Below are 27,806 nucleotides of genomic sequence, written 5' to 3' on the forward strand. Positions count from 1 at the left end.
ACATTCCTGAATTTAAAGACCGTGTAAAGAACAGATTTACATTAATAAGTATAAGTGACTGTGAATTGGAAGAATTTAAGGGTTGAAACCAGAGATGGAAGAATGCACAAAGACTATTTCTGTAGACAAAAGAAACAAAAAGATTTGATGGATGACTGATGAAACTCTTGAACTTGCTAAAGATAGACAAGAAGTAAAAGTAAAAGCTGACAAATAGAATTAGAAGTCTGAATGCAGCTTTCCAGTGACTGATACATAGAAACAGAGCTATTATAATAATCAGTGTAAAGAGACAGAAGAGAACAACAAAAAAGGAAGAACAAGAGATGTGTTCCACAAGATCAAAAAAAATCAAAGGGAAATTTAAGGCTGGTTAGGCATGCTGAAAGACGAACATGGAAATGTATTAAATGAACAGAACAAAATAATGAAAAGTTGGAAACAATACACTGAATAACTATACAGAAAGGATGAAAAGATGATTGATGCCTTCCAAGAACAATCTTTTGAAGAAGAACCTACCATTTTAGAAAGTGAAGTGAAAGCTATACTGACAGCAATTGGGAGAAAGAAATCACCAGAGGTAGATATTAATAAAACTATTTCAAATCACAAAAACTGAATCCATCAAAATCTGCCAACAAATATGGAAGATAAAATAATGGTCCAAACACTGGAAACACTCAGTACTACATTGCAATTCCATTAAAAGGAGATGTCAAAGACTGCAGCAATTATTAATTTCTCATTCAAGTAAAGCCATGTTCAGAATCTTACATTAGAGACTGTTGCCATATATGATGATAGGCAATGATAGTTTTTGCCAATCGAACTATTAAATAGGAAAGGATGAAAGCAGAAAGTCAGTCTTCACCCTACATGTGTCCAGTGTTCCCTCTAAACTGAGTTAAGTGTGAGCTAGCTCATTGGTTTTTTAGCCTACGATTCAGACATTTTTGTCCTAGCTCTAGGGTGGCCATAATGTCAGGTCAGCCAGGGACACCTTTTGGGGGGGGAGGTAGGGATGCGCGCGCCACCGCCGGAAACAGGAAGTGACGTCACTTCCGGTGACGTCGTGCCGCCGCCGGAAACAGGAAGTGACATCACTTCCTGTGACATCATTTCCCCCACACACACACCACCTGCCGGAAACAGGAAGTGACATCACTTCCTGTGACATCATTTCCCCGCGCGCCACCTGCCAGAAGCAGGAAGTGACATCACTTCCTGTGACATCATTTCCCCCAAATGCCACTGCCGGAAACAGGAAGTGACTTCACAGCACTTCCTGTGACGTCCCCAAAAATCCCCCAAATATCACCGCCGGAAACACCAAGATTATTTATAGAGAGGGAAAGGGGGAAGTAAAGTTAAATGAAACTCTTTTTTTACTTTTTTCAAAGTGAGAAGACTAGAGAGAACGGGTTCCATGCTGAGAAGCCAGTCAGATTCCAGTGAGATTCCAGTGAGACTGTGCTGCATAATGCAGCCTATTTATTTTGTCCTGTTTGCTCTGTTGGCTCTATCTGCGCCACCTTCATCACTTTCGGGGTGTGGATCCCCCAGTGGGGTGGTCTCCTGACTCCCTCCGCCAGATGTTTCTGATAGCCCTGCGCCTCCTCTTTCATTTGATATGTGTCCCGTGCGGGTGCCACCCTCCCGCCGGGAGATGCCGCAAAATGAGCCCCCTTGAGGCTTATGGCGGCAGGGCTCGGGGGAAGCAAGCTAGACTGCTGTTCTTTTGAGGGGTTATAGAGTGTTTCGAGCCCGTCCCTGTGGCGTCGGTCCCATCGTTGTGGGACCCAGGGGGCCGGCGCAGCGGCACGCCGAAGCAGCCTGTCACTAATAACACAGGTCGAGATGCAGGACAGGAACCCAGAAGTGACCGACAGGCTGCTTCAGCGTGCCGCTGCGCCGGCCCCCTGGGCCCCACAACGATGGGACCGATGCCACAGGGACGGGCTCGAAACACTCTATAACCCCTCAAAAGAATAGCAGTCTAGCTCGCTTCCCCCGAGCCCTGCCGCCATAAGCCTCAAGGGGGCTCATTTTGAGGCATCTCCCGGCGGGAGGGTGGCACCCGCACGGGACACATATCAAATGAAAGAGGGGGCGCAGGGCTATCAGAAACAGCCGGCGGAGGGAGTCGGGAGACCACCCCACTGGGGGATCCACACCCCAAAAGTGATGAAGGTGGCGCAGATAGAGCCAACAGAGCAAACAGGACAAAATAAATAGGCTGCATTATGCATCACAGTTGAGAAAGTGCCTTATCCCATATACTGATGAAGTAAATACAGGATCTGAGAACAAAATTGCACCAGAAGACACAAACACAAAGCTCCCTTACACTGAATCAGTGCTTGGGTCCACGAAAGTCAGTATTGTCTAGTCCAGTCACAAACACAAAGCTCCCTTACACTGAATCAGTGCTTGGCTCCACGAAAGTCAGTATTGTCTAGTCCAGTCACAAACACGAAGCTCCCTTACACTGAATCAGTGCTTGGGTCCACGAAAGTCAGTATTGTCTACTCCAGGGGTGGCCAGAGGGAGGGAGGGAGGAAGGAGGGAGGGAAGGAAGGAAGGAAGGAAGGAAGGGAGGAGGGAGGGAAGGGAAGGAAGGAAGGAAGGAAGGAAGGGAGGGAGGGAGGGAGGGAGGGAAGGAGGAAGGAGGGAAGGAAGGGAGGGAAGGAAGAAAGGAAGGAAGGAGGAAGGGAGTGGAGGAAGGAGGGAAGGAAGAAAGGGAGGAGGAAGGGAGGGAAGGAGGGAAGGAAGGGAGGAGGGAGGGAAGAAAGGAAGGAAGGAGGGAAGGAAGGGAGGAAGGAGGGAAGGAAGAAAGGAAGGAGGGAGGGAAGGAAGTGAGGGAAGGAGGGAAGGAAGAAAGGAGGGAGGGAGGGAAGGAAGGAGGGAAGGAAGAAAGGCAGGGAAGGAAGGGAGGGAGGGAAGGAGGGAAGGAAGAAAGGAAGGAAGGAGGGAGGGAGGGAAGGAAGGAGGGAAGGAAGAAAGGGAGGAGGGAGGGAGGGAAGGAGGGGAGGAAGAAAGGAAGGAAGGAAGGCCGGCCACCCCCCCGCCAGCCGCCCCCCCCGCTTTTGGCCCCCTCTCTCCCTGCTTACCTTCATCCAGGGCGGGTGGCGGCCTCTCCTCCGGGCGGCTGGTGCTGCTGGCGGGGCTGGCGGCGGCTGCGGAGGCCGGGGAGGGCCTCCGCTGGTCTCTGGAGGGCCTCCAGGGACCAGTGCCGGCCTCTCCGCGGCCTCCGCTGGTCGGCGCTGGTCGCTAGAGTCCCTCCAGAGTCTCTGGAGGGCCTCCAGGGACCAGCGCCGGCCTCTCCGCGGCCTCCGCTGGTCGGCGCTGGTTGCTGGAGGCCCTCCAGAGTCTCTGGAGGGCCTCCAGGGACCAGCGCCGGCCTCTCCGCGGCCTCCAGCGACCAGCGGAGGCCGCGGAGAGGCCTCCGCCACCGCCGCCGGGCCCCGCGCACGGGCGTGGAAGGCGGCAAGTGAGGGAGGGACGCTCCCTCACTCGCCGCCTTCCCCGCCGGCGCCCGCAGCCCACCACCTTCGGGGCTGGCTAAACCGGGACCTCTAATGGTCCCGGTATAGCCAGCCCGGGAGGCGGGAATAGGGGGCCAGAACCGGGACATTCCCGGGTGCCCGGGACGGTCTGGCCACCCTAAAGAATGGCCCCAGAGCACACTGTAGCCAAATCACTTGCTCACCGCTTTAATGCCAGTAGCTCATGAAGTAGAATTTTTGCTCACAAGACCCCACAGCTTAGAGGGAGCATTGCATGTGTCCCAAATTCATCATCTTTAGCCCAGCTGTTGGTTTCACCTATTTTTTGTTCAGGTAGCAAAAAACGATGCGAGTGAACAGCCTGCTTGATACGTGTCTTTCTACAATAGCATGGAGCATTCTCTTGTGGCATGTACTACAGAAACAAAAGAATTAAGGTTTTAAATGAGTGGCAGAAATTGGGTGTTAAGATATCAATACAAATATATGCTGCAATTGCTTACATTTTTTTCATTAAGGCTGTACATTATTATATGTGACTTGACAGTGGATTAGAAGTAACTGGAACACAGCATTTGTGAACCTGATCAGTAGTTTATTTATTTAGGAAATTTATATTCCGCCCTACCCCACAAATGGGCTCAGGGCAGATTACAACATAATCAGACAATAAGAACAATATAATTAAAATTAGTAAAATCAGTGCGTTAAAACAATTAACCTCTTCATTACAGAGCAGGAGATAGAGTAATTCACAACACTGCAATTTCTAGCTGACCAATAAGTCAAACGGTTTCATATTACAAGTGGGCTGTCACATGGTATACTCCAACATACCTTCAATAGACTACAGCATGCTTCGGCAAGGGAGGCCAGGTTGATGTAGTTGGGACATCCGTTGCCTCAGCCAAAAACCAGGCAGAACAGTGCCATCTTGCAAGTCCTGTGAAAAGGTAACAAATTTGGCAGGACTCTAACCTCCAATGGGAGCATGTTCCACCAGGCCAGGGCCAGGGCAGAAAATACCCTAGCCCTAATTGAGGCTAGATGGATGCCCCTAGGGCTGTGGACAACCAGCAAATGTTGGTTCTTCAAACATAGAGCCCTCTGGGGTATATACGGGTAAAGGCAGTCCCTCAGATATGTCGGTCCAAGACTGTGCAGGGCTTTAGAGGTCAATACCAAAACCATGAAGCGAATCCAGTACTCAATAAGTAGTCAGTGCAACTGGCATAGTACATGCTCTCACAGGCAATGCCATCAGTAGGCACACCACTCCATTTTGTACCAGCTGGAGTTTCTGGATTAGCCCCAAGGGCAAGCCAGCGTTGAGCAAGTTACAGTAGTCCAATCTGGAAGTGACCATTGCATGGATCACTGTAGCTAAGTCCTGAGGGGAGAGGTAGGGTGCCAGCTGCCTGATCTGCTGAAGATAATAAAAGGCTGACCTGGCAACTGCAGTGACCTTGGCCACCATAGAAAGTGAGGCATCCAGGATCACTCCCAGGCTCTTTGCCTTCTGGGCTGGCACAAAAGGTGTACTGTCCAGGGCTGGTAGCCTGATACACTGTACTACTCCACCCTGGCTCAGGTACAGGACCTCCGTTTTAGTTGGATTAAACTTCAGTCAGCTCTTCTGCAGCCATCCAGCCATGGCCCCCTGTGCCTCAGCCAGATGATCCAGGGTGGAGTCCAGGTGACGGTCCATCAACAGATAGATAGAAGATAGATTTGAAGAGGTATGGGAGGAAGGGGAAAAAAATATTGATCCAAGTTCTAAAATTCAGACCCTGTCCCACTTCTAGTGACACAGTCTGTAATACAGTGGTGGCCAGAGCCCACCAATGAACCCCCAGCCTTTTTATACCCATTTTTCCCAATCCTCTTTCCTGCAGGAGGAGGAAGCTTCACTGAAAGCCTCCCCCTCTCCCTGCTCTCTTGAGCATTTCTATTGTCTTGAACATTCCCACTGAGGTGATCTACATTCCAGGAACCCTGGGAAATGTAGTTCCCTTAGGTAAATAAGAATTATGGTGTTGTGAGACCAATTACATTTCCCTGAAGACCTGATGCTTGAGATGCTACAGCAGGGCAGCTGGAAGAACATTGCTCATGACGATGGAAGAACATTCAGAACATTGATCATGATGATCTAATCCTGTATATTTGTGTTTTGACATTTGTAGGCACAAGAATATATATTTAAGTATATAGTTCAGTCTCGGAAGTTGTTCTCTCTTGCTACTGGAGGACAGAATGAGGAAGAATTCTGCTGTTGTATTCAGGAGCTTCTGATGTCTGTGCGATTCTTCCTTTCACAAGAAACCAAAGGAGCTACTGCTTTATCTCAGGCTCAAGTAAGCTGCTGCCTTGAGCTGTTGCTTGTGTGCTTCTGTATGTGTGTTCCACCATGTAGAAGGACCTGCCCTAATCTTTAATCAATAAATCAATGCTTGCTTTCAGTTGTAAAAATTGATAATGTGCTTAGCTGTTTTCTATTATTAACTGTGGGAGTTCAGTCTGAATACTGTTGGACTCCGTGTTTCAAGATTTTTTCCATATTTTGCTGCCATTCTTCTTCTTTTTCTTCTTAATATTATTACTACTACTACTACTAGCAGTTCACCAAATGCTATGGAAGAAGGGAAAAATTATTTCACATTAATCCCTTAGAAGTTACAAAGCCATCCTTTGTTGGTCCTTTCCATTTTCCATTACTCTAGAACTGTTAAAAATGGGGAAAGCTAGGGTCCATCGTCTTCCTCGTTGAACTGCCTCTCCAAGACAATCTATTCATCAGTCTTTCCTCGCTCCCCTGCTGTGCACTCCAGTCTCCATATGAAGGTGATCTGTGAAATGAAAGTTCAGGAAAGGTGAATCAAGGAATCAGAGTTGGAAGTGGACATACAGGTCATCTAATCCAACCCCCTCCCCTGCTCAATGCAGGATCAGCATAGAGCACCCCTGACAAGTGTTTGTCCAGCAATTGCTTAAAGACTGCCAGTGAGAGGGCTCACCATCTCTCTCAGTAGCTGATTCCACTATTGTATAACTCTGACTGTAAAAAAGTTTTTCTTAATATACAGCCAGTACCTTCCCACCCTTAATTTAAGGCCATCATTGTGTGTCCTCTCCTGTGTGGTGAGGTGATGCAGTAGCCATTTGTAATAATAGTCTGCGTGTTTTTATTTGATTAAAAACCTTGGCTATTTTTGCAAAGGAGAGGAATGAAAGACATTGAAAAATTAAATTAAAATCACCAATAGAGTTATTTTTGAAGCAGAGCGATACTTGTTTTTTTTCTGTCTTAAGTTCCTGGGGCCTTTAAAGGATCTTTAGTCCTCAAATGCATTCTTCATTCAAGCATATAAACTCCTCAAATCTCCAATGAGGCCTAACATATTGGGGTGGGGTGACTGGAAATGGTACCTTGTATTATTATATTTTTGCAGTGTTGTAAGCTGTTTTTAAGAAATTTATAATTAAAAGCAGGTTATAAATTTAAGAAATAATGGAAGAAAATAAATTTTCTCTCTATCATGTTTTCTTTAATGAACACCTCAAGTTTATATTTTACCTGATTATCTTTTTTTTTTTTAAATTTACCTGTTCCTTTTTTTAGGCAGTCTTTCTCAGTTCTTTCCCAGCTGTATACTCAGAGCTGCTGAAACTCTTTGACATGGGAGAAGTGGCAAGCCTAGTACGTGATACTCTAGGAAGCTTGCCAACCATCACAAATGCAGATGAATCCCTTCAGGCTGTAAAGCTCCACTGCATCGGAAAGATAGTGGAAAGTCAGCTCTACAGCAGTCCAGGTAGGATGAAGAACATGTGAACACACTGTAATTACAAAGGCCTCTCGCATTCTCTAGTCTCATATGAAATCAAATAACAGTGGAAATTTAACAGTGAACTTCCATGGAAAGATTTGTTTTGCACTGACATACAATAATGCTGTTTCTAATGTAGAGACCTATGACAGATCTGTTTCAACTGGGTAAGCATAAGTGGGTTGGTATTGCTAGATGGGGTTTTTTGAAGAAAATTCTACATGGGTTTATCTTTAATGGGTTTTTTTTTGATGAAAATTCAACATTTCTAAACAAAATTAAAAACAGTGCGTAGACATGATATTTGTGGCAGAATTAAAAGGAATGACTGGAAATTTACATTGTACTCTTAAGGAGAGTTACATTCCTCTAAATCCATTGTCCAAAGGTCTGCTTAGGACTGCCCTGTCAGTGTCAAATTTCATAAATAGGCCAGGAAGGAAAATCAGGAAAGAAAAAGGCTTGATTCTGTGTTACGTGTTTGGTTCCAGCAATTTCCAGTACACTTATTTTCAAACTTCAGTTGCTGCTCATCCTTCAGCATGTGCCTCGGGGATACTCTGCTCTAAAAAAGTATCAACTGTATGCTTGTTACAAATGCATGGCAGGCAGCTTATTTCCAGTATCTAACTTGCAAGCTGAGAACTTCCAGAAGATTCTCCATTGCAATAATTTCTCTCAATCAAGCATAAAACTCTATAGAATTTTTAGCTAATTATGGTTACATTAAATCAAAGCCTTTGAGAATAATGCAAATGCTCTGATTTGTGATTATGGGGAGTCATTTCTTTGCTGCAGAATTTGTCAGATTTTATCTAGTGAGCTCCATTGTCAATGGAGGCCCAGATAGCAGCCACTGCCAAGTCAGCATTCTTCCATCTGAAGCGGGCAAGGCAGTTGGCCCCCTTCCTGGAGCGTCGCGACCTCGCAACAGTGATCCATGCAACGGTCACCTCAAGACTGGACTACTGTAATGCCCTCTACTTGGGGCTACCTCTGTGCCGGACTCAGAAGCTGCAGCTGGTGCAGAACGCGTCGGCCAGGCTATTATTGGGGCTCTCAAAATGGGAGCACATACGGCCGGGACTGCGCGAACTGCACTGGCTGCCAATTACCTACCGAGTCCAGTACAAAGTGTTGGTTATTACCTTTAAAGCCCTATATGGCCGAGGACCAGCCTACCTAAGGGACCGTCTCTCCCCATATGAACCCCAGAGGGCACTGAGGTCGATGGGCAAAAATAAATTGACTATCCCTGGGCCGAGAGAGGTCAAACTTCAAAACATCAGAACTCGGGCCTTCTCAGCCGCGGCTCCTGTACTGTGGAATCAGCTCCCGGAGGAAGTGCGGGCCCTGCGGAACCTTGACCAGTTCCGCGGGGCCTGCAAGACCGCTCTTTTTAGGCAAGCCTATGCTGATATCTGCTGAGTTGCTAAGAATAAGGAGCCGCCATCTACTATACGACTATGGAACCATCTAAACTGGCAGAACCAGCGCCAAACAAGTTTACTGCTGCCAGATTTATTCTATGTAATGAATCATGTATTTTAAATATTTTAACTTAATTAACTGGTTTTTATGTTTAATTTCTTTAATTGTTAAATTTTAAAGTTTTATCCTTTGTTAAATATGTGAAATGTTGTTAGCCGCCCTGAGCCGCCTAGGCGGGGAGGGCGGGATATAAATTTAAATATAAATAAATAAATAAATAAATAAATAAATTAAGTCAAGAGATGATTATTTGAATTTCCCTATTATTAAGAAAAAGAGAAAGATGTTGAAATGGAGATTCTGCTGCCTTTCATCTTTTGAGAACAGGTTAAAAAGAGAGAGCAAGATCATTAGAAATCAGGTCTAGAACCCATCTCCACCTGCTTACCTGCTTACCATTGATTTCCAGAATGTATGTGTGGTTCTTTTTGTCTATTACTGGTATTGCCCTGACATGGATACCTCAGGCTAGCCTGATCTTGTCACATCTCAGTAGCTATGCAGGGTCCTCCCTGGCTAGTATTTGGATGGGAGATCTGTGTGGAATACCAGCATTGTGACATGGAAGCAAATAATGGCAAACCACCTCTAAACGCCTCTTGCCTCGAAAAACTCTATGGGATCACCATATCAGCTTGTGACTTGATGGCATTTTCTATCATCATATTGCTGGTATGCCACTTTCCATTGTGTATGTGTGTATGTATGCATGTAGACTCTCCCTCCTATCTCACCGAGGAGAAATCCCCCTTTCCTTCCTCTGCAGAAACTTTAAAATGCACTCAGTTATTTAAAGTACATTGATCTGGAAAATAAAGCAAGATGTCCTGCAGTTAAGCCAAGACTCACTGTGATCTGAAGTGCAATTAAACTCTGCTGTCTCAGAGGGTGAAAATGAACACTTTGCAGTGTTACTATATTATTAGCTATTGAATTGGGGAGGGGGGGAATAACATGGTAAGGGAAGAATTCGTAGGCTGAGCAAACAGATTGTTCAAACTTCAAAGACAAATGACGCTTTCCATGACAAATCACTTTCTTGACTAAGGCTCGATTTACCTGCTAATCAGATATGTATAGCTCTGAGGGGGGGGGGGGAGGGTTGTGTTTTCAGCCACAAAGGCAGAGGCTAAGTAGTGCTGCTGGATGCAGCATTTAATTTTCTGTGATACCAACAGAATTTGCTCTGCTACTGAGACATCTGACCTGCTAACTCCTTGTTAGATAAATTGGTCACTAGTGGGATTCCAGGGCATACCACTCCAAGCTTGCTCCCCAGGAGCCAGATGCTAGATCCATCCCTGTGCTGCACCATTGCTCTTGTGTAAGAATGGGCACAAACTGGAAAATTGCAATTTGGTTCACAAACTGGGTTTTCTTCTGGATTTTTTTCTTCAAGCACTTCTGAGCCTTGGCAGAAAGCTTGGATAGGTCTGTGCTGAGTACATGATTCCTGATCCACGGCTTGCGAACCATCAGGCAAAGTTCAACTCAGACTTCCGAGTCTGAACTGGTTCATGCCCATCTCTGTTCCTCTAGTTGTATACAATTAAAGCAGTGGCAATTTTTCCTTCAGTCATGTTGTTGGGTGTTGTTTTTCTCCCTTGCCTTTGCTCCCTTTCCTCTGTGTAGGACCACAATTAATTTTCTGAAGTACTAACTGAATTTGCACTGCTACGGAGACATCTGACTCCTTATTAGCTAGATTGGTTGTAAATTACAGATTTATATGGTACACCTGAAAACTCTTATACACCTATCAACCCTTTTCAGGACACTGGGAAAGGTGCATGGTGAAAGTCAAACTAAATGCAGTACTCACAAGAGGCCACACTTGTACTATGTGTTCACAATGCCTAAAGCAGGGGTGTCAAACGCATTTGTTATGAGGGCCGAATGTGGCATAAATGGGATCTTGTTGGGCCGGGGCATGTGTGTTATAAAATGTAATTCCAGGTAGTGGACATATAAATTTTATAAAGGGCACAGACAGAAGAAGAAGATGTTATCGGATTTATAACCCACCCTCCACTCTGAAACTCAGAGTGGCTCACAATCTCCATCATCTTCCTTCCTCACAACAGACACCCTGTGAGATGGGTGGGGCTGAGAGGACTCTCACAGCAGCTGCCCTTTCAAGGACAACCTCTGCCAGAGCGATGGCTGATCCAAAGCCATTCCAGCAGGTGCAAGTGGAGGAGTGGGGAATGAAACTCAGTTCTCCCAGATAAGAGTCCACACACTTAACCACTACACCAAACTGGCTGTACACCAAACATAATTAAAGGTTTTTTTTTTCTTAAAATAAAATATGCTTAAAACATTAGCATGCTTGCAATGTTTTGTTTTACAATCTCTGATAATGCCACCTCTTGCTATGAATTATTGCATCAAAAACTGCAGACAATGTACTGTACCAATCTTAAACATGCTGTTCAGGTGTTGTTCAGGTGTGCACATCTGTAAGTTACAAACCTACTTTTGATTTATTGACATTCATTACAGAGATCTCATGGTCAATACTTTAAGCCTAAGACCCAGAGGAAAACATGAAGCAGCTGGGCATTGTGAGTTTTTGTACATAAATTGCTTCATGTGCTGGTCAAGAACATGTGAAGACACCATGGCACAGATTGAGGGCTATATGCTTGTCTACAAAACTATAGTCTTCCCCAGAAAAATAACTTCACCTCTTACGTGGTAGTGCAAGAACAGAGAGACAACCATGTATGGTGGTCAGTATCAGCCTACTATCTGGGAAGTCTGACTTCAAGATCACCAATCAAAGGAAAATGTGAAAGAAAAATCAAGAGAAATTTGCTGAGCAAACCTCTGCTGGACACAACTTGGCTTGTTGTTATTGCTCTTCTAAATAGTGCACTTGCTCTCCTACTGAGAAAGACTGGAGGGCATGAATACAGTGAAAAATGGGGAACCCAGTTGCATAAGAACATAAGAGAAACCATGTTGGATCAGGCCAATGGCCCATCCAGTCCAACACTTTGTGTCACACAGTGGCTAAAAAACCCCAAGTGCCATCAGGAGGTTCATCAGTGGGGCCAGGACACGAGAAGCCCTCCTGCTGTGCCCCCCAAGCACCAAGAATACAGAGCATCACTGCCCCAGACAAAGAGTTCCAACAATACACTGTGGTTAATAGCCACTGATGGACCTCTGCTCCATATGTTCATCCAATGCTCTCTTGAAGCTATCTATGCTGGCAGCCATCACCACCTCATGTGGCAGTGCATTCCATGTGTTAATCAACCTTTGGGTGAAGAAGTACTTCCTTTTATCTGTCCAACTGCTCAGCAATTTCATTGAATGTCCACAAGTTCTCATATTGTGAGAAAGGGAGAAAAGTACTTCTTTCTCTACCTTCTCTATCCCATGCATAATCTTGTAAGCCGCTATCATGTAATCCCTTAGTCGACGTTTCTCCAAGCTAAAGAGCCCCAAGCGTTTTAACCTTTCTTCATAGGGAAGGTATACCAATTCTTTAATCATTCTAGTTGCCCTTTTCTGCACTTTTTCCAATGCTATAATATCTTTTTTGACATGCGGTGACCAGTATTCCAAATGAAACTACACCATCAATTTATACAGGGGCACTATGATCCTGGCTGATTTGTTTTCAATTCCCTTCCTAATAATTCCCAGCATAGCATTGGATTTTTTTAATTGTAGTCGCACACTGTCTTGACATTTTCAGTGAGTTATCTACCATGACCTCAAGATCTCTCTCTTGGTCAGTCTCTGCCAGTTCACACCCCATCAACTTGTATTTATACTTAGGATTTTTGGCCCCAATGTGCATTACTTTGCACTTGGCCACGTTAACCTCATTTGCCACATTGACACTCACTCACCCAGCCTCAACAGATCCCTTTGGAATGCCTCACAATCCTCTCTGGTTCTCACCACCCTGAACAACTTAGTGTCATCTGCAAACTTAGCCACTTCACTGCTTACTCTCACCTCCAGATCATTAATGAACAAGTTAAAAAGCACTGGACCCAGTAATGAGCCCTGCGGTACCCCACTGCTTACCACCCTCCACTGCAAAAATTGCCCATTTATATTCACTCTCTGTTTCCTATTAATTAGCCATTTTTTGACCCACAAGAAGACTTGTCCTGTTACCCCATGACTCTCGAGCTTACTAAGAAGCCTTTGATGAGGAACTTTATCAAAAGCTTTCTGGAAGTCAAGGTAAACAACATCTATTGGGTCCCCTTTGTCCAACAGGTTAGTAAGACAAGGTCTTTCCTTACAGAACCCATCTGACTCTTCCTCAATAACTTTTGTTCATCAATGTACCTACTAATTCTCTCTTTAATAATGGTTTCCACCAAATTTCCTGGTATTGAAGTCAGACTGACTGGCCTCTAATTCCTTGGATCCCCTCTGGAACCCTTTTTAAAGATGGGAGCTTCACTCTACCTTCCAGTCTTGAGGAAAGGAGGCAGATTTCAATGAAAGATTACATATTTCTGTCAGAAGATCCACAAGTTCACCTTTGAGTTCTTTCAGAACTCTTGGATATATGCCATCTAGGCCTGGTGACTTATCAGTTTTTAATTTGTCTATCAGTCATAGGACCTCCTCTCTCGTCACTTCAACCTGACTCAGATCTTTCAACACCTCTCCTGAAATCAGCGGTTCTGGAGTGGGCAAACACTTCTCATCTTCCACAATGCAGATGGAGGCAAAAAATGCATTCAGCTTCTCAGCCATTTTCCTATCCTCCTTCAGTAATCCTTTTACCCCTTGGTCATCCAAGAGCCCCACTGCCTCCCTGGCTGGTTTCCTGATTCTAATGTATTTGAAGACATTTTTATTGTTGGTCTTTTTATGTTTTTTGCAATATGCTCCTCATAGTCCCTTTTTACCTGCCTGATCACAGACTTGCAGTTGATTTGCCACAGCCTGTGTTCCCTTTTATTAACCTCACCCATAACAAACCCAACAAAACACTCTCTCTCTCTCTCTCTCTCTCTCTCTCTCTCTCTCTCTATATATATATATATATATATATATATATATATATATATATATATATATATATATCTGTAGCAAGGCAAAAAGCTTATACCTTCATTAAAACATCACTACTCTTAAAAGGGCTTTCTTTGTATCTCTCTCGATGGTGGGGATGGGCAAAGGAAGCCCTGCCAACTCTTTCCCTCCCTCCCCAGGGGACAAGGAGAGGAAGGAGCTTCACCACTAGAAGGAAGAGAGGCTTGGCTCAGTACCTCTGCAGTGTTTGATTGAGTCTGACAAACAATTGCTCAGAAAAGCTATAGAGTGAAGCTCCTGCATTGGCTAATGTTCCTCCTCCCTCCTCCTCACTTTGGGAAAAGAGAGGGAGAAGAGGGAAAGAGAGGAGAGGCTGCTTTGCTGACTGGCTGATCGCAGCAGAGAAACACAAAATGGCAACCAAGAAACAAGTAAGGGAGAAGGAAGCAGATAATGGTCGGTTGCTGTCGGGTCTGATTGGACTCCTCGGTGGGGGGGAAGGTAAAGTTCATAATGTGGCAATTTTACAATGTCAGAATTGACATGGAAGTTTAGCCTGATCTCTCTGAAATAGTCCAGGCTTTATAAGTATATGTTAGATAAATTAAGTTTTCTTCTGGGCCATGCATATTTTACTTCATTTCAACAATTTATAGTCTGAACAATCAAATATTGCAGCCAGACAATATTTGCAGCACAATAAAACTTGCCTTCTAAAACATATGTAAGTTCTGACCTAAAAATAGCCAGTAAAAATCAGCACGTCAATAAAATAAATAAAGCATGAAGCTCTCAGTTAATTAAAACAATCAAGGAGAAAAGACAAAAAAAATTGATATGATTCCCTATGCCAGGGATGTTGAACTCATTTGTTAGAAGGGCCAAATCTGATATAAATGAGACCTTGTTGGACCGGACCATGTCGGTTTGGACCGAGCCATGTCGGGCTGGGCCATGTGTGTACCTATTTAAGATTAGGTAGCAAAGATATAAATTTTATAAAGAACATACACACACATATAGAGAGAGGGAGGGAGGGGCTTGGCTCAGTAGTTCTGCTGTGCAATTGAGAGAGCTGGCAAAGCAAGCTATTCCTCCTCAAGGGAGGAGTCTCAGCCAATGGAGAAAATAGAGGTTTTGCTCTGTAGCTCCTGTGCGATTGAGCAAGCCTTGCAAAGTAAGCTGCTATGCAGAAGGAAGCAAGAGAGAGGGAGAAGGAAGCAGAGGACAGCCAGTTGCTCGGGGGCCTGACAGGAGCCCTATGGGGACCTGATTCGGCCACCAAACTGCATGTTTGACACCCCCACCTTATGCCTTCTTTTGTAGAGGAAGATAACACTGTGCTAAGAGAAAGAAGGTATAGGAACTACTGGTAAAAAAAAGCAGCATCACAAGAGAGGCCTGTACAGCTTCAATGAGTGTGTACCACAACATAACCCGTGACCTGGTGTGCCCCCCAACCCAATAAGGAACACACAAGAAGCCCTGTGAGGAAGAAAAACTGGAGAGGTTTATTAACAGTCCTGAAAGAATAGGCTCCAAGAGACAAATCTCTGAGGAAACTAGGAGTTCTCCAAATAATACAAGGTTGACATGGGGTCTTATACCCTTTGTGACATAAGCAAATTATATAAAACATAAATTATTGGATAAACAGGTGACATATTCATTTGACTTAACAACGTTCTACTGGACAACCCCAATTTTGGGATGTTCTTCAAGAAATTACCAAATGTTTACATTAAGAAAGAACACATTCTTCTCGCCTGGCACTTGTTAATGACAATAAAACTGTTTTGCCAGAGATGTGCCCATCCCAAGGTCTTAGGTCTGCTATACATGATATCAAAATATCCGGAAATACCAAGTCTGCCTGTGAAATTGTATCAGAATTTGGCTCTTCAAAGAAATATTTTGCACTCTCAGTCCCTGAGCTCGGGCTCCCTTTCAGAGTTGAATTAAGTCATGCTGCAGCCTACAGGCCTTGAGGCCTAACATTATCAACAAAGCTATCCAGCACTATTTGGAGCTATTAGCAAGATAAAATGCAAAACTACTCCAGCCAGAGTTACTTTCACTTTTCCAGCCAAGTCAAACTGCTTAGAGACAAGATTAATTCTACTGAACCAAATGGAGAATAAATGTTTCAATATGTTTATAATTCTATTATTTAAATGTTGTAAGAATAATATAATATGTATTAAAGCTAGTGCATTCCACAAGTGGATATTTAATTTGCTCCTTAATTACATTAAAGAAGTTCTATGAGCACTCACAGTCTGTCCTCTTTTTCCCCCCTCCAGAATCCCGGTATATTCTACTGCCTGTAGTTCTGCATCACCTCCATGTGGATCTGCAAGAGCAAAAGGATCTGATCATGTGTGCACGGATCCTCAGCAACATATTTTGCTTCATCAAGAAAAATAGTTCTGTGAGTTGAACAGTGTCATTGGTTTGAATAATGAAAACCTCACCAATCTGAGCCAGAAGTGTGATGCTATTATCACAAGTGTGCCTGGTTGTTCTCTGTTCAGTTATGGTTTCTGTTGCTGTTAATCTTTTGATAGAACTGTTAAGCAGATGATTGGATGATAACAGGCTTGCAGCTTGTTCTTAGTCTGTGTCCTGGCAGGTCCCCACTGGGACTCCAGCAGGAGACACCCCACGGCACTCCTGGCAAGATGCCCAAGAGCTCCCAGGGTCCCGACAATGCCCTGCAGCCTAAACCTTGGCAGGCTTACCTGGGAGATGGGGCAGGCACACTGTAGTTCCCCAGGCTTGGTGGTGGCCAAGAAGAAGCCCAGCTGGCTTTGGAGCCTCCTGGCTGAGCTAAAGATGGCCCCAAGAAGGGGTGGGCCCAGCCTCCCAGCCCAGCACTCAAAGAACACACCTAGGAGCGGGGGCAAAGTAAGCTGGCTCAATCCACCACCTGGACTGGGGCCAACCACTTGGCTTTTGCCACTGATCCCAGATGGGGGCAGAGCAGGAAGGGAAGGAAATGGGGACGCTGGGTGTCCTCGTTTATGAAGGTGGGCAGGGCTGGAGCCAGGGAGAAGAGTGGGCAGCCAAGAGGGAGATAAAAGTGGAAGGCCAAATGGGGTCAAGGAGGAAAATGCAATCTAGACTGAGCAGCCCAGAGAGAGAGAGCCAGTCCCAGCAGTGGCGTGGGAGCCACCAGGATGCTGTTAACCCAGCTTCCCTCCCAATTCTGAGACCCCGGCTAGACAGCTAGGCTCCAAGGTGGGGCAACTGCCACCAGGGGTGGCGGCATGGGGCTCAACAGTCTGGATGAGTGCTGAGTTGAAGATCTTATGGCTGCTGGCCTACAATGTCTACAGAGAAAAGTTTAAGCTATTATACTCCCATTTTTCTACCCCTAGGTTCACAAGGGTAGTGTAAAAAAGGTAGTGTAAAATGCACTCAGAAAAGTGAACCCAAATTCATAGAAACAGAATTGTTTTTAAGATGGTGAAGAAGCATAGGTTTTTATACCAGGAACTTCTGAGAAATGATGGCTATTTGACAAAATAAATGGCACTATTCTTCATACTTGGTGACAATGCCCACAAGCATACAGATTTCTGACCAAAATATTTTAAGAGATTAATAAAATTCTAGACTGTAAACTAGCATGTAAGCTTAAGGTAGCTCTCTTAAGTATTTTGCCTGAAGATAATGTTCAGAAAACAAAACATATGCTTAAAAATCTTTTTGTAGTGGCAAGACAATACAAGCTTCGAAACAACCAAGCCTGGTGTGCATTGATGAATGGGCTCGTAAAATATGGCATATTGCATTGATCGACAAAAATTGCAGTTTATATGAAAATACAGGAAGGAAAAAAAGTAAGGTTCAGGAGACATTTGAGAAATGGTATCTGTTCTCTGCTAGAATAGAAAGAACCCTAACGAGTGGGTGAATGAGAGTATTCTGACATGTATCTGAACAAAGAACTGCTAAACAGAAAATAGATTTACATTGAATAACAGCAGGCATAAAATCATTTCTTTTTGTGTCTTTTCTGTTTTTATTTTTATTTAAATACTAGCAGTAAAGCCCGTTGTAGGAAGACATACAATAGGCCCTAGAAAAATATTTGGGAGGGGGGTGATGAATGTGTAGGTGGCAGGAAGGAAGGAAAAAAGAATGAAAGAAAAAGAGAGAGACAGAGACAGAGAAAGAATGGTAGGGAAAAGATGGGGAGAAAAGAGTGAGAGAAAGAGAAATGGATGAAAGGAAGGTAGACAGACAGAGGCTGCAATCACACACTTTAGAGAGCCAGTTTGGTGTAGTGATTAAGTGCGCAGACTCTTATCTAGGAGAACAGGGTTTGATTCCCCACTCCTCCACTTGCACCTGCTGCAATGGCCTTGGGTCAGCTATTGCTCTGGCAGAGTTGTCCTTGAAAGGGCAGCTGCTCTGAGAGCTCTCTCAGCCCCACCCACCTCACAGGGTGTCTGTTGTTGGGGGAGAAGATAAAAGAGATTGTAAGCCACTCTGAGTCTCTCATTCAGAGAGAAGGGCGGAGTATAAATCTGCAATTCTTCTTCTTAAATAATGCAGTTTCAATCCAGATGCAAAGCACTTTCTATCTGGATTTTGCCAGTTCATACAGTAAAATTCAGTTGGAAAGTGCATTGGAAGTGGATTGAATGTAGGGTTGTCAATTCCCAGTTGAGAGCAGGGGATCCCCTGATTTGGAGGCCCTCCACCCACTTCAGGGTCATCAGAAAGTTGGGGGGGGGGAGTGGAGGAAATGTCTGCTGGGCACTCTATTATTCCTTATGAAGACTGATTCTCATAGGGTATAATGGAGAATTGATCCTTGGATATCTGGAGCTCTAGTGGAGTTGTTTTTTTGAGGTAGAGGCATCAAAGTTGCAGCTTAGCATCCAGTACCTCTCCTCAAGCACCTTCCCAGTTTCAAAAAGATTAGACTGGGGGTCCAATTCTGTGAGCCCAAAAAGAAGGTGCCCCTATCCTTCATTATTTCCAATGGAGGGGAAGCATTTAAAAGGTGTGCAGTCCCTTTAAATGTGATGGCCAGAACTCCCTTTGGAGTTCAGTTATGCTTGTCACAACCTTGCTCCTGGCTCCATCCCCAAAGTCCCCAGATATTTATTGAATTGGACCTGGCAACTCTAATTGAAAGTGCATTATTTAGTGTGTGTGATCACAGCCAGAATGAAATAATAAAAAAGAAAGAGATACAGAGAAAGAATGAGAGAAAGAACAGAAGGTAGGTAGGAAAAAGGGGGAGAGGAGAGAAAGAAAAATGAGAAGGAAGATATACAGAATGAAAGAAAAAGACAAAGGTCCTTTCTCCATTCAGCTTTGCTCCAGATCTAGTGAGCACTGAATCCACCTGCTACAAACTCACATCATTCAAAATGCTTCTACAATTAAAAATATGCTCCTCACCTTTTGCATCTACATGCTCCTCTAGTTTTACATCTACATTTGCAAACGAAGGAAGAAAGCCTTCAGGCCCTTGCTCCTCCCAGAGGCTGGAGGTTCAGTTCAGCTGTCTCTCAAGATTGCCTGGTCATAGGTGTGGGAAACTGCAGTCACACACACACTCCCAACCACCCCAAATGGGCTCTGCTTTGGGCCTGATCGGAACTGGCCATTTATTCTTGGAGGGGGGATGAGAAGTGGGCAGAGACGCCAACAACCTGGAGCAGGGGAGAGATGCTGCCCCAGGAAAAGACCTCCTCCCTGGGTGGTAGTGTGCACATTGCTGCCTCCCGCCGCCTCTTTCTCCTTGCAAGGGAAGCCGAGCTCAGAGGAGAAGAAGGTGAGAACATCCGGGTGAGTCAGGCGCACTCTTCTCCTTGGACATGCCGTCCAGCTGCTCTCAGCCGAGTGGCAGGGAGAGGGCGCCCCATAGGTGAGGTGGTGCTCCAGGCTGCCACCAACCTTGCCTACTCCCATGCGCGAGCCATGGGTTCTGCAGTCTCAGGCAAGAATCCCCGCCTGTTGTGCAGCACACACATTGCTGCCACACACCACCTCTTTCACCCACTCAGGACCCAGGCAGGTGAAGGGGGCAGAAGGGTGCCTCTCAGCCACTCGAAGGCTGCCTTCCTTTGCAAAGGAGGGCAGCCTCTTAACAGTGCAGTTGTCACTGCTGCCTCTTTTGCCTACCCAGGATATGGGCAGGCCCAGTGCTCAGGGAGTCTCCTGGCTCCACCCCCAAAGTTCCCAGGTATTTCTTGAATTGGACCTGGCAACCCTAATTGAAAGTGCATTATTTAGTGTGTGTGACCGCAGCCAGAATGAAAAAAATTGACAGAAAGACAAAGATACAGAGAAAGGGGGACCCCGTGCCCCCTCACCCGCACCTTCCCTGCTGCTGCATTCCTGCCCATGGGGAGAGCAGGTGACATGGTGTGGAAGGAGGGCTGGGCGGGCTCTGGCTGAGCAAGACCTTGCAGTGTGCTCACAGAGGCATGGAGCACCACCAAGAACGCATTGTGGAGGTGTTCTCCTCCAAGTCACACTCAGAAAATCCATGCCGACGCCCTGCCCAGTTGCTTGCACCTTGAAGGTGAGAACAGCCCAGCTTAGAGAAGCTGTGCTGATGCCCCGCCCGGTTGGTTTTGCATTGAAAGCAAAAGCAGCTAGACCCCTTGCAAGGGAAGCCCTGCTCAGAGGAGAGCACACGCCAATGTGCCCCTGGGCAGTGCATGTAGTGATTTCCTGAATCGATGCTTTCGCAAGCCGACAATGAAATGTGGGACGGGGCTTTGGGGAGGAGTTTGAAAACTCGGAGGGAAAACTCTACAATTACAACCTTAGATCTGGATTTTCAGGAAATCTCCTGTTCAAAAGTACTCTTGTAAAGTGAGGGGCAGCTCCTGGGTGAAACTGTTTTTGATGCCCATTCAACACATTGAGTGTAGAGGACATCGGAAAATGCAAAGCAAGGCAGAAGTCAAGAGAAAATGCAATGTAGATGATCACTTTAAAATGAACACTGAGAGAGGATCTTCTGCCATGTGTAGAAAAAGCCAGAGACTGAGAAAGAATGAGAGGAATGAATAAAGTTATGTAAAAGTTTGGATGAAATTAATAAAATAAAGGGAAAGGAAAGAAGGAAGACAGGGAGACAGAGAAATGACAGGAAGACAGGCGAGCAGGCAGGAAGGTAGCCATTAGAAGCCTGTCTTTCACCCCCTCCCACTTACAGGGGGGGGAGTGAAAGGGAGCCTTCAAATGGCTTCCTGCCTCTAAAAGCAAGTAGCCCATTGCAGCCTAATCTGAATAGAAAGAGTGAAGACTATTTGCAGTTGATAAGGGGGCTTGAGTATAGAATATAGAGAGTCTGTTTCTCTGGTGCTGAACTCCCCCCCTCTTTGTGATGGAACATTCCGTTTCTGCCTTTTGAAGAGATTTAACTGTTTTCTGTCAGAGTTTTCTTCAATGTATATTCAGTGTTACTTAAGCAAGTATGTCTGCCACATGATATTAGTTCACACTGGATTCAACCACAGACTGTGCTGTAAATGAAGAGGTGAAATATTGCCCCATAAGGAGGAGTTTCTAGCATATTTAAAAATAGAATATATATATACCTCACCTCCCGAACAGTAGGGGCGGGGGTGTGTGTACTGGGCAAGTGCAGCTTTGGCTGGGAGTGTTAGTTGGAGGTAGCAAAATGGTGGCAGTATTGTTTGGGGTGGAGGGTGGGGAGATGGACTGAGGAAAGGCAGTAGTAACCAGTAAGGCTCCAGGAGAACCTCTCAGCAGAGAACTGTCTTGCTCAAAGGTCAGTGGCCTTTTGTTGGGGTTCTGGCCTAACAGAGCTGACAGTAGGTAGGTCACAGAGAGGCTACCCAATGACGGGGGAGTGGTGACAGAGTGCAAGATGTAGCCACATCTTCCGATAAAAACTGAGGATCGAGTCAACAGCTTTTATTATATCTGCAATAATTGTTAGTGGCAAACAGTATAGACTGCAGAAATGTGGTAATTTTTTTCTTACCTTGAACTGAATTGACAATATGATGTCTAAGATATTTTTCTCATTCTTTTCATTTGCATATTGCAAAATAACTATAATAAAATATTTTTTTTAAAAAAAATAAGATGATGGATGACATGTATTACCAATGACCTGCAGTGTGCTCTCACACATGCACACACACACACACAAAGATGGTAATTCCAGGATGAACTATATAGCTCTCTTTTAAATAACATGGTGGCTAAGGAAACTACAACTGGCTTTTTATTAGCACCAATCTGAATGGTATTTTCTTTTTTTTCAAGGAAAAGTCGGTTTTGGAAGAAATAGACATAATTGTGAACAGTCTGCTGGATATACTGCTAAGAACCATTTTGGAGATCACAAGTCGACCTCAATCAGCAGGTTCTGCAACAAGACTTCAGTTTCAGGATATTACTGTAAGCTATAGAAAAAAACTGATATCCAATTCATTGTTCTTTCTCACACAGTATCCTTCAGTTTGTAAAAATAGACATCTGTATGCACAAATGCTTCCCAGTGGGCAAGGGACAATTCTGAAAGCACGATGTGTAGATACTAATATCATCTTAAGAAACCATTGATGAACTGTTCTCCTTTAATTTGTTTACTCTTATCTAAAATAACCTGAGACAGGAACCATTGTGTCATTTTCATGTGGTGCCAAATTCCCAAAGTAAATTGTATGTTAGTGCTAAACTAACCATGTTTATGTGTTCCAAGTAAAAAACAACAACAAAACATTGGATTTCCTAGGTTTTATCTCTTAAAATGGGAAAGCCTTACTATTGGGCAATTATCAAGTATCTAAGGATTGGTTCTGAGAGAGGTTCTGTGCAAGGGAAACCTATTCAGAATAAACCCTGGAATGTGTTCTCCACAGAGACTGGCAGCCATAAACTAACCGACAGACCCCACAGAGAACTCCTTTTTAACGTGTTGTGGGGCCCCAGTTCTGACTATGAATTTGACACTGGAGAGATGGGCTCCTGACCCTGTACCATTTTCCTGACCTAAAATGGCACCAGGAGGTGTTATTGACCCAATTGGCAACTACACATCATGCAACCATCAGTGCATGTGCAGCTGCCCAACAGGGCAAATAATGCCCTCAGGTGCCATTTTGGGTCAAGAAAATGGAGCAGGGGAAGGTGGGAAATCCTCCCTGTCCCCCATGATCTCAGCAGCACTTTTAGAGGGAGCTCTCCATGGGGACTAACAGCTGCCATATGGCTGCCAGCCCTTGTGGAGAATGTGACAAGTATCACATCCAGTTTGACCCTTATGTAACAAATGTATTGAATTTCAATTTCTTTGAGTGACCACTTATTCTATCATTGTAGGAGAGGGCACTTGTAAATATGGAGTGGAGTATACAGTACACAGGAGATGTAAGAACAATTTCTGAAAATTCATTACTGAAGACTATAATTATCATTGAAAGAGCAGGCAGAGGAAGATAATATGTCACCCTTTTCCTTCCTGTGGTTTTTCCTCTCAAAGTATTTCTGTCCCCGAGCTGTTTTCTACCTGGAGAGGAAAATTTATGGGATTGTTGCTACATTTTCCCTGCAGGAAGGCAATATAGCTTGGAAAAGGCAATTCTGAATAGGCAGCTGGAAAAAAAGAAAAGGTCAAGCATTTATTTCCTAAATGAATGAATAAATTGGGATTGTTCCGGTTTCTGACATATCACTCAGATTTGCCCTAAATATAAAGAAGTGTAAATCTGCCTTGTTCAATAATACAAACAGATGTATGGAAGCAGGTTCAAGACCTATTTTTAGTAAGCAGGTTGGAAACTTCATAGGTGAAATAATGTCAGGGTATGTTCTCCTTCTGTTAAAGTGGTAGGCATCATACACAGTGGGAGGCATATAAGGGTTTAAAAAGAGCAGCTGACCTATTTTTTTGTTCACTCTGCAAAACTTTCATTGCATCATTTAGTCGTCATGCTTTTTCTTGCATCAGAGCTGCTTTTTATGTTGAGTTTAAAGTATATCTTCTAATACTAAATGGTTTGAAATGACATCTTGCTCTAAGAGCAAATATTTTATAGCTTATCTTAATAAAATATGACATCTTAATTTTGCATTCCCTCCCACATGGAAAATGTTGATGTAATATTGACATACTTAAGCTGATGCTTTAGTTTTGAGAGATTGTACTTACAGGATTTCATAGTTCTTTGTGCTAAATTTTGCAAAGTTATAGTGCTGCCAAATTTTGCTATAACTTGTTCATATTACATATATAAATATGTTCTATTTAATAATCCGCACATGCAAGTGTCGCCAAATAAGGCTTGTGGAATAAGTATAGCTTCAGTTTGAATCCGTTTAATTTAAATGGGTTTCCTTTGGAGAACTGCCATTTGCATATAGTGTTGCTTTCCACATTTTTTAAAAAAGAGGCCTTATTCATATGCAGGACTGAAGAATAAACTCTTGTGATTCTTGCATTGCATTGTGAAAGCCAAATGTGTTGAGAAGTTTCAAGCACCACATCAAATACATAATTTTAAATGATTCATAGCACAGCATAAGGCAATTATATACTGTTATGTAGCAAGATCATGCAGTACTGTACTTGCTTATGGCAACATACTGAGCCTAACGCTCAAAGTTATTTGTGAAAAAAAGACACTGCCCAGTTTGAGTGTAGGTGGCAGGTTCACGTGTTGTCAGGAATCCATTCTATGCTTATAAAAAAAGAGACAAATTAGTACATTGTACAAAATGTAGGTGGAATTGTGCTGAACTACAAGGCTAGACTTCCATCTCAGATTCAGCGTTGCCTCACTTTCAGAACAATGCTACGGATAAAATTGCTTTTGTAATCTTCCATACGATTTTGCTGAAATTTGCCTTATGCTGAACTTCATCTCTGTTTTCGTTTATGCAGTGTGATAGCTGACAGGCACAAGGCGCTGAGCCTTCATCCTGCATAAGCTCTTCTCTAGTTCTGTGGATCTCATATCGGCAAAGTGCCCACTGATTTTTTCCCCCTCCTTTGATTTGGATTGGTGAATTGGATCTCAAGCCCCAAGACTGAATGTATGCATCAATGTGTATACATGCAGATACAACAGGAAAAGATGCATGATAGTGTTAAATACTTGTAATCAATGGAGGTTGCTGGCTGCTTCTTTTAAAATGCATTGCCACCTTTTTCTTTGGTATTGTCTTTAATGACCTTTTGCATCTGTGGTCTGTTGAGGTCAGTGGGCTCAAAAGGGTATAATTGTGTTTAGGATTACACTGTTAGTGTGCACTGAAAGAGTAAGTAAGTGTACAGGGAGATATTTGCTGGACATGGTAATAGTGCCTAGGAAACCAATGTGATCCTCAAAAATTACAAGGAAGTGGGTAGCCACAGTGAATGTAATACTAAGAAACTTGGGCCGTCTCTAAAATATTTTTAAAAGGAAAGAACACTTAATAACAAGAAATCAGCAACATGGTAGAATGAATTAGGTAAAAGGCAATTCTTTTGAAAGACACTTTCTGTTGCTTGTTACTGTGTGACTACTCGTGTATAAAATCACTTAATTGATCAGTAACTTTGTTTTACCTATTTCTGTTGGAATGCTTTTCCTTTCTCTTATGAATATATCTATATATTTTAGGGAGAATTTGTGTCGTGTCTGTTGTCTTTATTACGACAAATGACCGACAGGCATTACCAGCAACTTCTTGATAAAATCAAAACACGGGATGAGCTGAGAGTGAGTATTATTCATAAGTAGCAGACTTGTGCTTTTGTCCTTGTGAGTGTTCTCAGATGCTTTCCACTTTCTCAATCTGTACATGATTTTCCTGTTGCACAGGAGGTCATTGATTTGCATATGTGAAACACACCACAGCAGGTTAAGTGTGCTTCTTTATTTCAAAGGGCTTATTATCCACAAGATGTTCTCTTGGAGCTGGTAGATACTTGCAGATTTACAGTGCAAGTTTTTTCATGTATGATGGTTGATGTGGTTCCTGCAAATAGTGGTTGTGAAGGATTCTGGTTGAAATCCCTGCTCTGCCAAGAAGAAGAAGAAGAAGAATTGCAGATTTATACCCCGCCCTTCTCTCTGAATCAGAGACTCAGAGCGGCTTACAACTCCTATATCTTCTCCCCCCACAACAGACACCCTGTGAGGTGGGTGGGGCTGAGAGGGCTCTCACAGCAGCTGCCCTTTCAAGGACAACCTCTGCGATAGCTATGGCTAACCCAAGACCATTCCAGCAGGTGCAAGTGGAGGAGTGGGGAATCAAACCCGGCTCTCCCAGATAAGAGGCCACACATTTAACCACTACACCAAACTGGCTCTCCAAATATAAGTTTGGAATTATTTAAAAACTGTTTATCCTTAAAATTGCTGTAGGAATGATGCATAATAATGTGTGGATTTATAGAAATACAGGGCCTAAGGGTCTGAATACATTTTGCCTGTACTTAGATGAACAGACATTCCTTTTACAGAACAGAGAACAAATGTTAGAACAATGCAGCATTGCTTTTTGTAGCTCATTTCCTTCCCATCTCATTGAAGAAACAGAGAACCTTTCCAAGAACACAGTTAGAACTCCCACTTTCTCCCTAAAAGGCACCAGAAATAATATTGCATCTTTCCTGATAGTCACAGATTTATCAATGCTATGAGCATCATTTGGCAGACTGAGAAACAAGCGCACATTCCTCCTAGACAGTAACACTTTTTGAAATTTAAGCAACCCTTCAAATGATGTCCGGATTATGGATATTATTCAAACAGCTTCCAGTCCAACTGCTGTAGACCTTACTGCTGAGAGGAGAGATCATCGTGTACATTGTGATCTCATGATTTCATCACCAGTTGTGATAATATTGGTTTGTTGCTTTGGGGGATTTTGATGTTTTAGTGTCATTCTTTTGGTACCACTTGGCATTTTGAGGCACAGAAATTGATGTTCATGATGGAGATCTTTCCCCCTCTCTCTCAATACCTAAGAGCCAAATCATGTCACAAAAGGTCTCCCATCAGGTTTCTCTTTTGTTAACCCAGGAATTCATCTATATGAGAACCATTAGAATGTAATTCAGATGGTCCATGACAGACATGGACCTTCCTGGGAAGAATTCCAACAAGTTTGGAATGATGCAGCTATACAGCTATATCTGTGTGTCTTTGTCTGTCCATCTAAGGCTAAATTATATTCAGTCCAGCTAAACTCTTGAGACAAAGTATGTGTTGCTGGGACTCACATGCTCCTTTGCCTTTTCATTTGTTCTGCATTTCTGTGTGGATTTTTTGTTTATATCTTGGTGAATTCTTCTTAAGATCAAAGTGTAGCATGTTTCAGCAACAGCAGAAAAAATAGTATCATTTGCCAAGGTTATCATAAATGCTGCCAGCTCATGTTGATATTCTAGATAGAATTCCCAATAGCTGAAACATTTTTAGCAAATATTCTTAGTAAGAGAAAACCTTTATATCCCACACAAGTGAGCTGCATGTGTATTTTTTATTTTACTACACAAACTAGGGGTCTATAGAGGACCTCACACAATACTTTAAGATGTTATTATTTGAGGAGATTATTTCTTTATCAGTGTTATTAACAGTAACTTAGGAATTTCATTGATAGTTTTTATGTAATTCAAAAGAAAATAAATATCAAAAATAACCACGTGAAAGAAACAAAAATAATGTCTTAAAAACATTATAGATCATTAAGCCACCCAGCATATCATCCATTTCCCCACCACCACCCACTCAGCATTAACAATGGACAGATCTTGGATGTTTAAATCAGCATTAAGCACAAAATCTCTTTTTAAAATAAAGTGCTTTATAGCTCTCCCAGCAATCACAGGGGTTCCTTTGTATACAAATTAGTGTACAAGATTCTGTAATGGTGGACATTGATTTTGCAGCATGGAAGCTTTTAAAAGTATTTTTATTCATGCTGTTTGATGGTGTGTGTATTAAGTGCC

General features: G+C 43.6%; 1 protein-coding gene across 8 annotated transcripts in view; it reads left to right on the plus strand.

The window, feature by feature from the left end:
- The window catches only part of DOCK4 (dedicator of cytokinesis 4), a 434,871-nt gene that overhangs the window by 277,296 nt on the left and 129,769 nt on the right, over nt 1-27,806 (plus strand). For all 8 annotated transcript variants that reach the window (XM_060244887.1, XM_060244888.1, XM_060244891.1 and 5 more), the window contains exons 22-26: nt 5,696-5,866; nt 7,132-7,324; nt 16,153-16,280; nt 22,124-22,258; nt 25,468-25,566. In XM_060244887.1, coding sequence (XP_060100870.1) covers nt 5,696-5,866; nt 7,132-7,324; nt 16,153-16,280; nt 22,124-22,258; nt 25,468-25,566 — 726 coding nt within the window. The remainder of the gene's footprint in view (nt 1-5,695; nt 5,867-7,131; nt 7,325-16,152; nt 16,281-22,123; nt 22,259-25,467; nt 25,567-27,806) is intronic.

Source organism: Heteronotia binoei, chromosome 8, assembly GCF_032191835.1.
Source record: "Heteronotia binoei isolate CCM8104 ecotype False Entrance Well chromosome 8, APGP_CSIRO_Hbin_v1, whole genome shotgun sequence".
Lineage (NCBI taxonomy): Eukaryota > Metazoa > Chordata > Lepidosauria > Squamata > Gekkonidae > Heteronotia > Heteronotia binoei.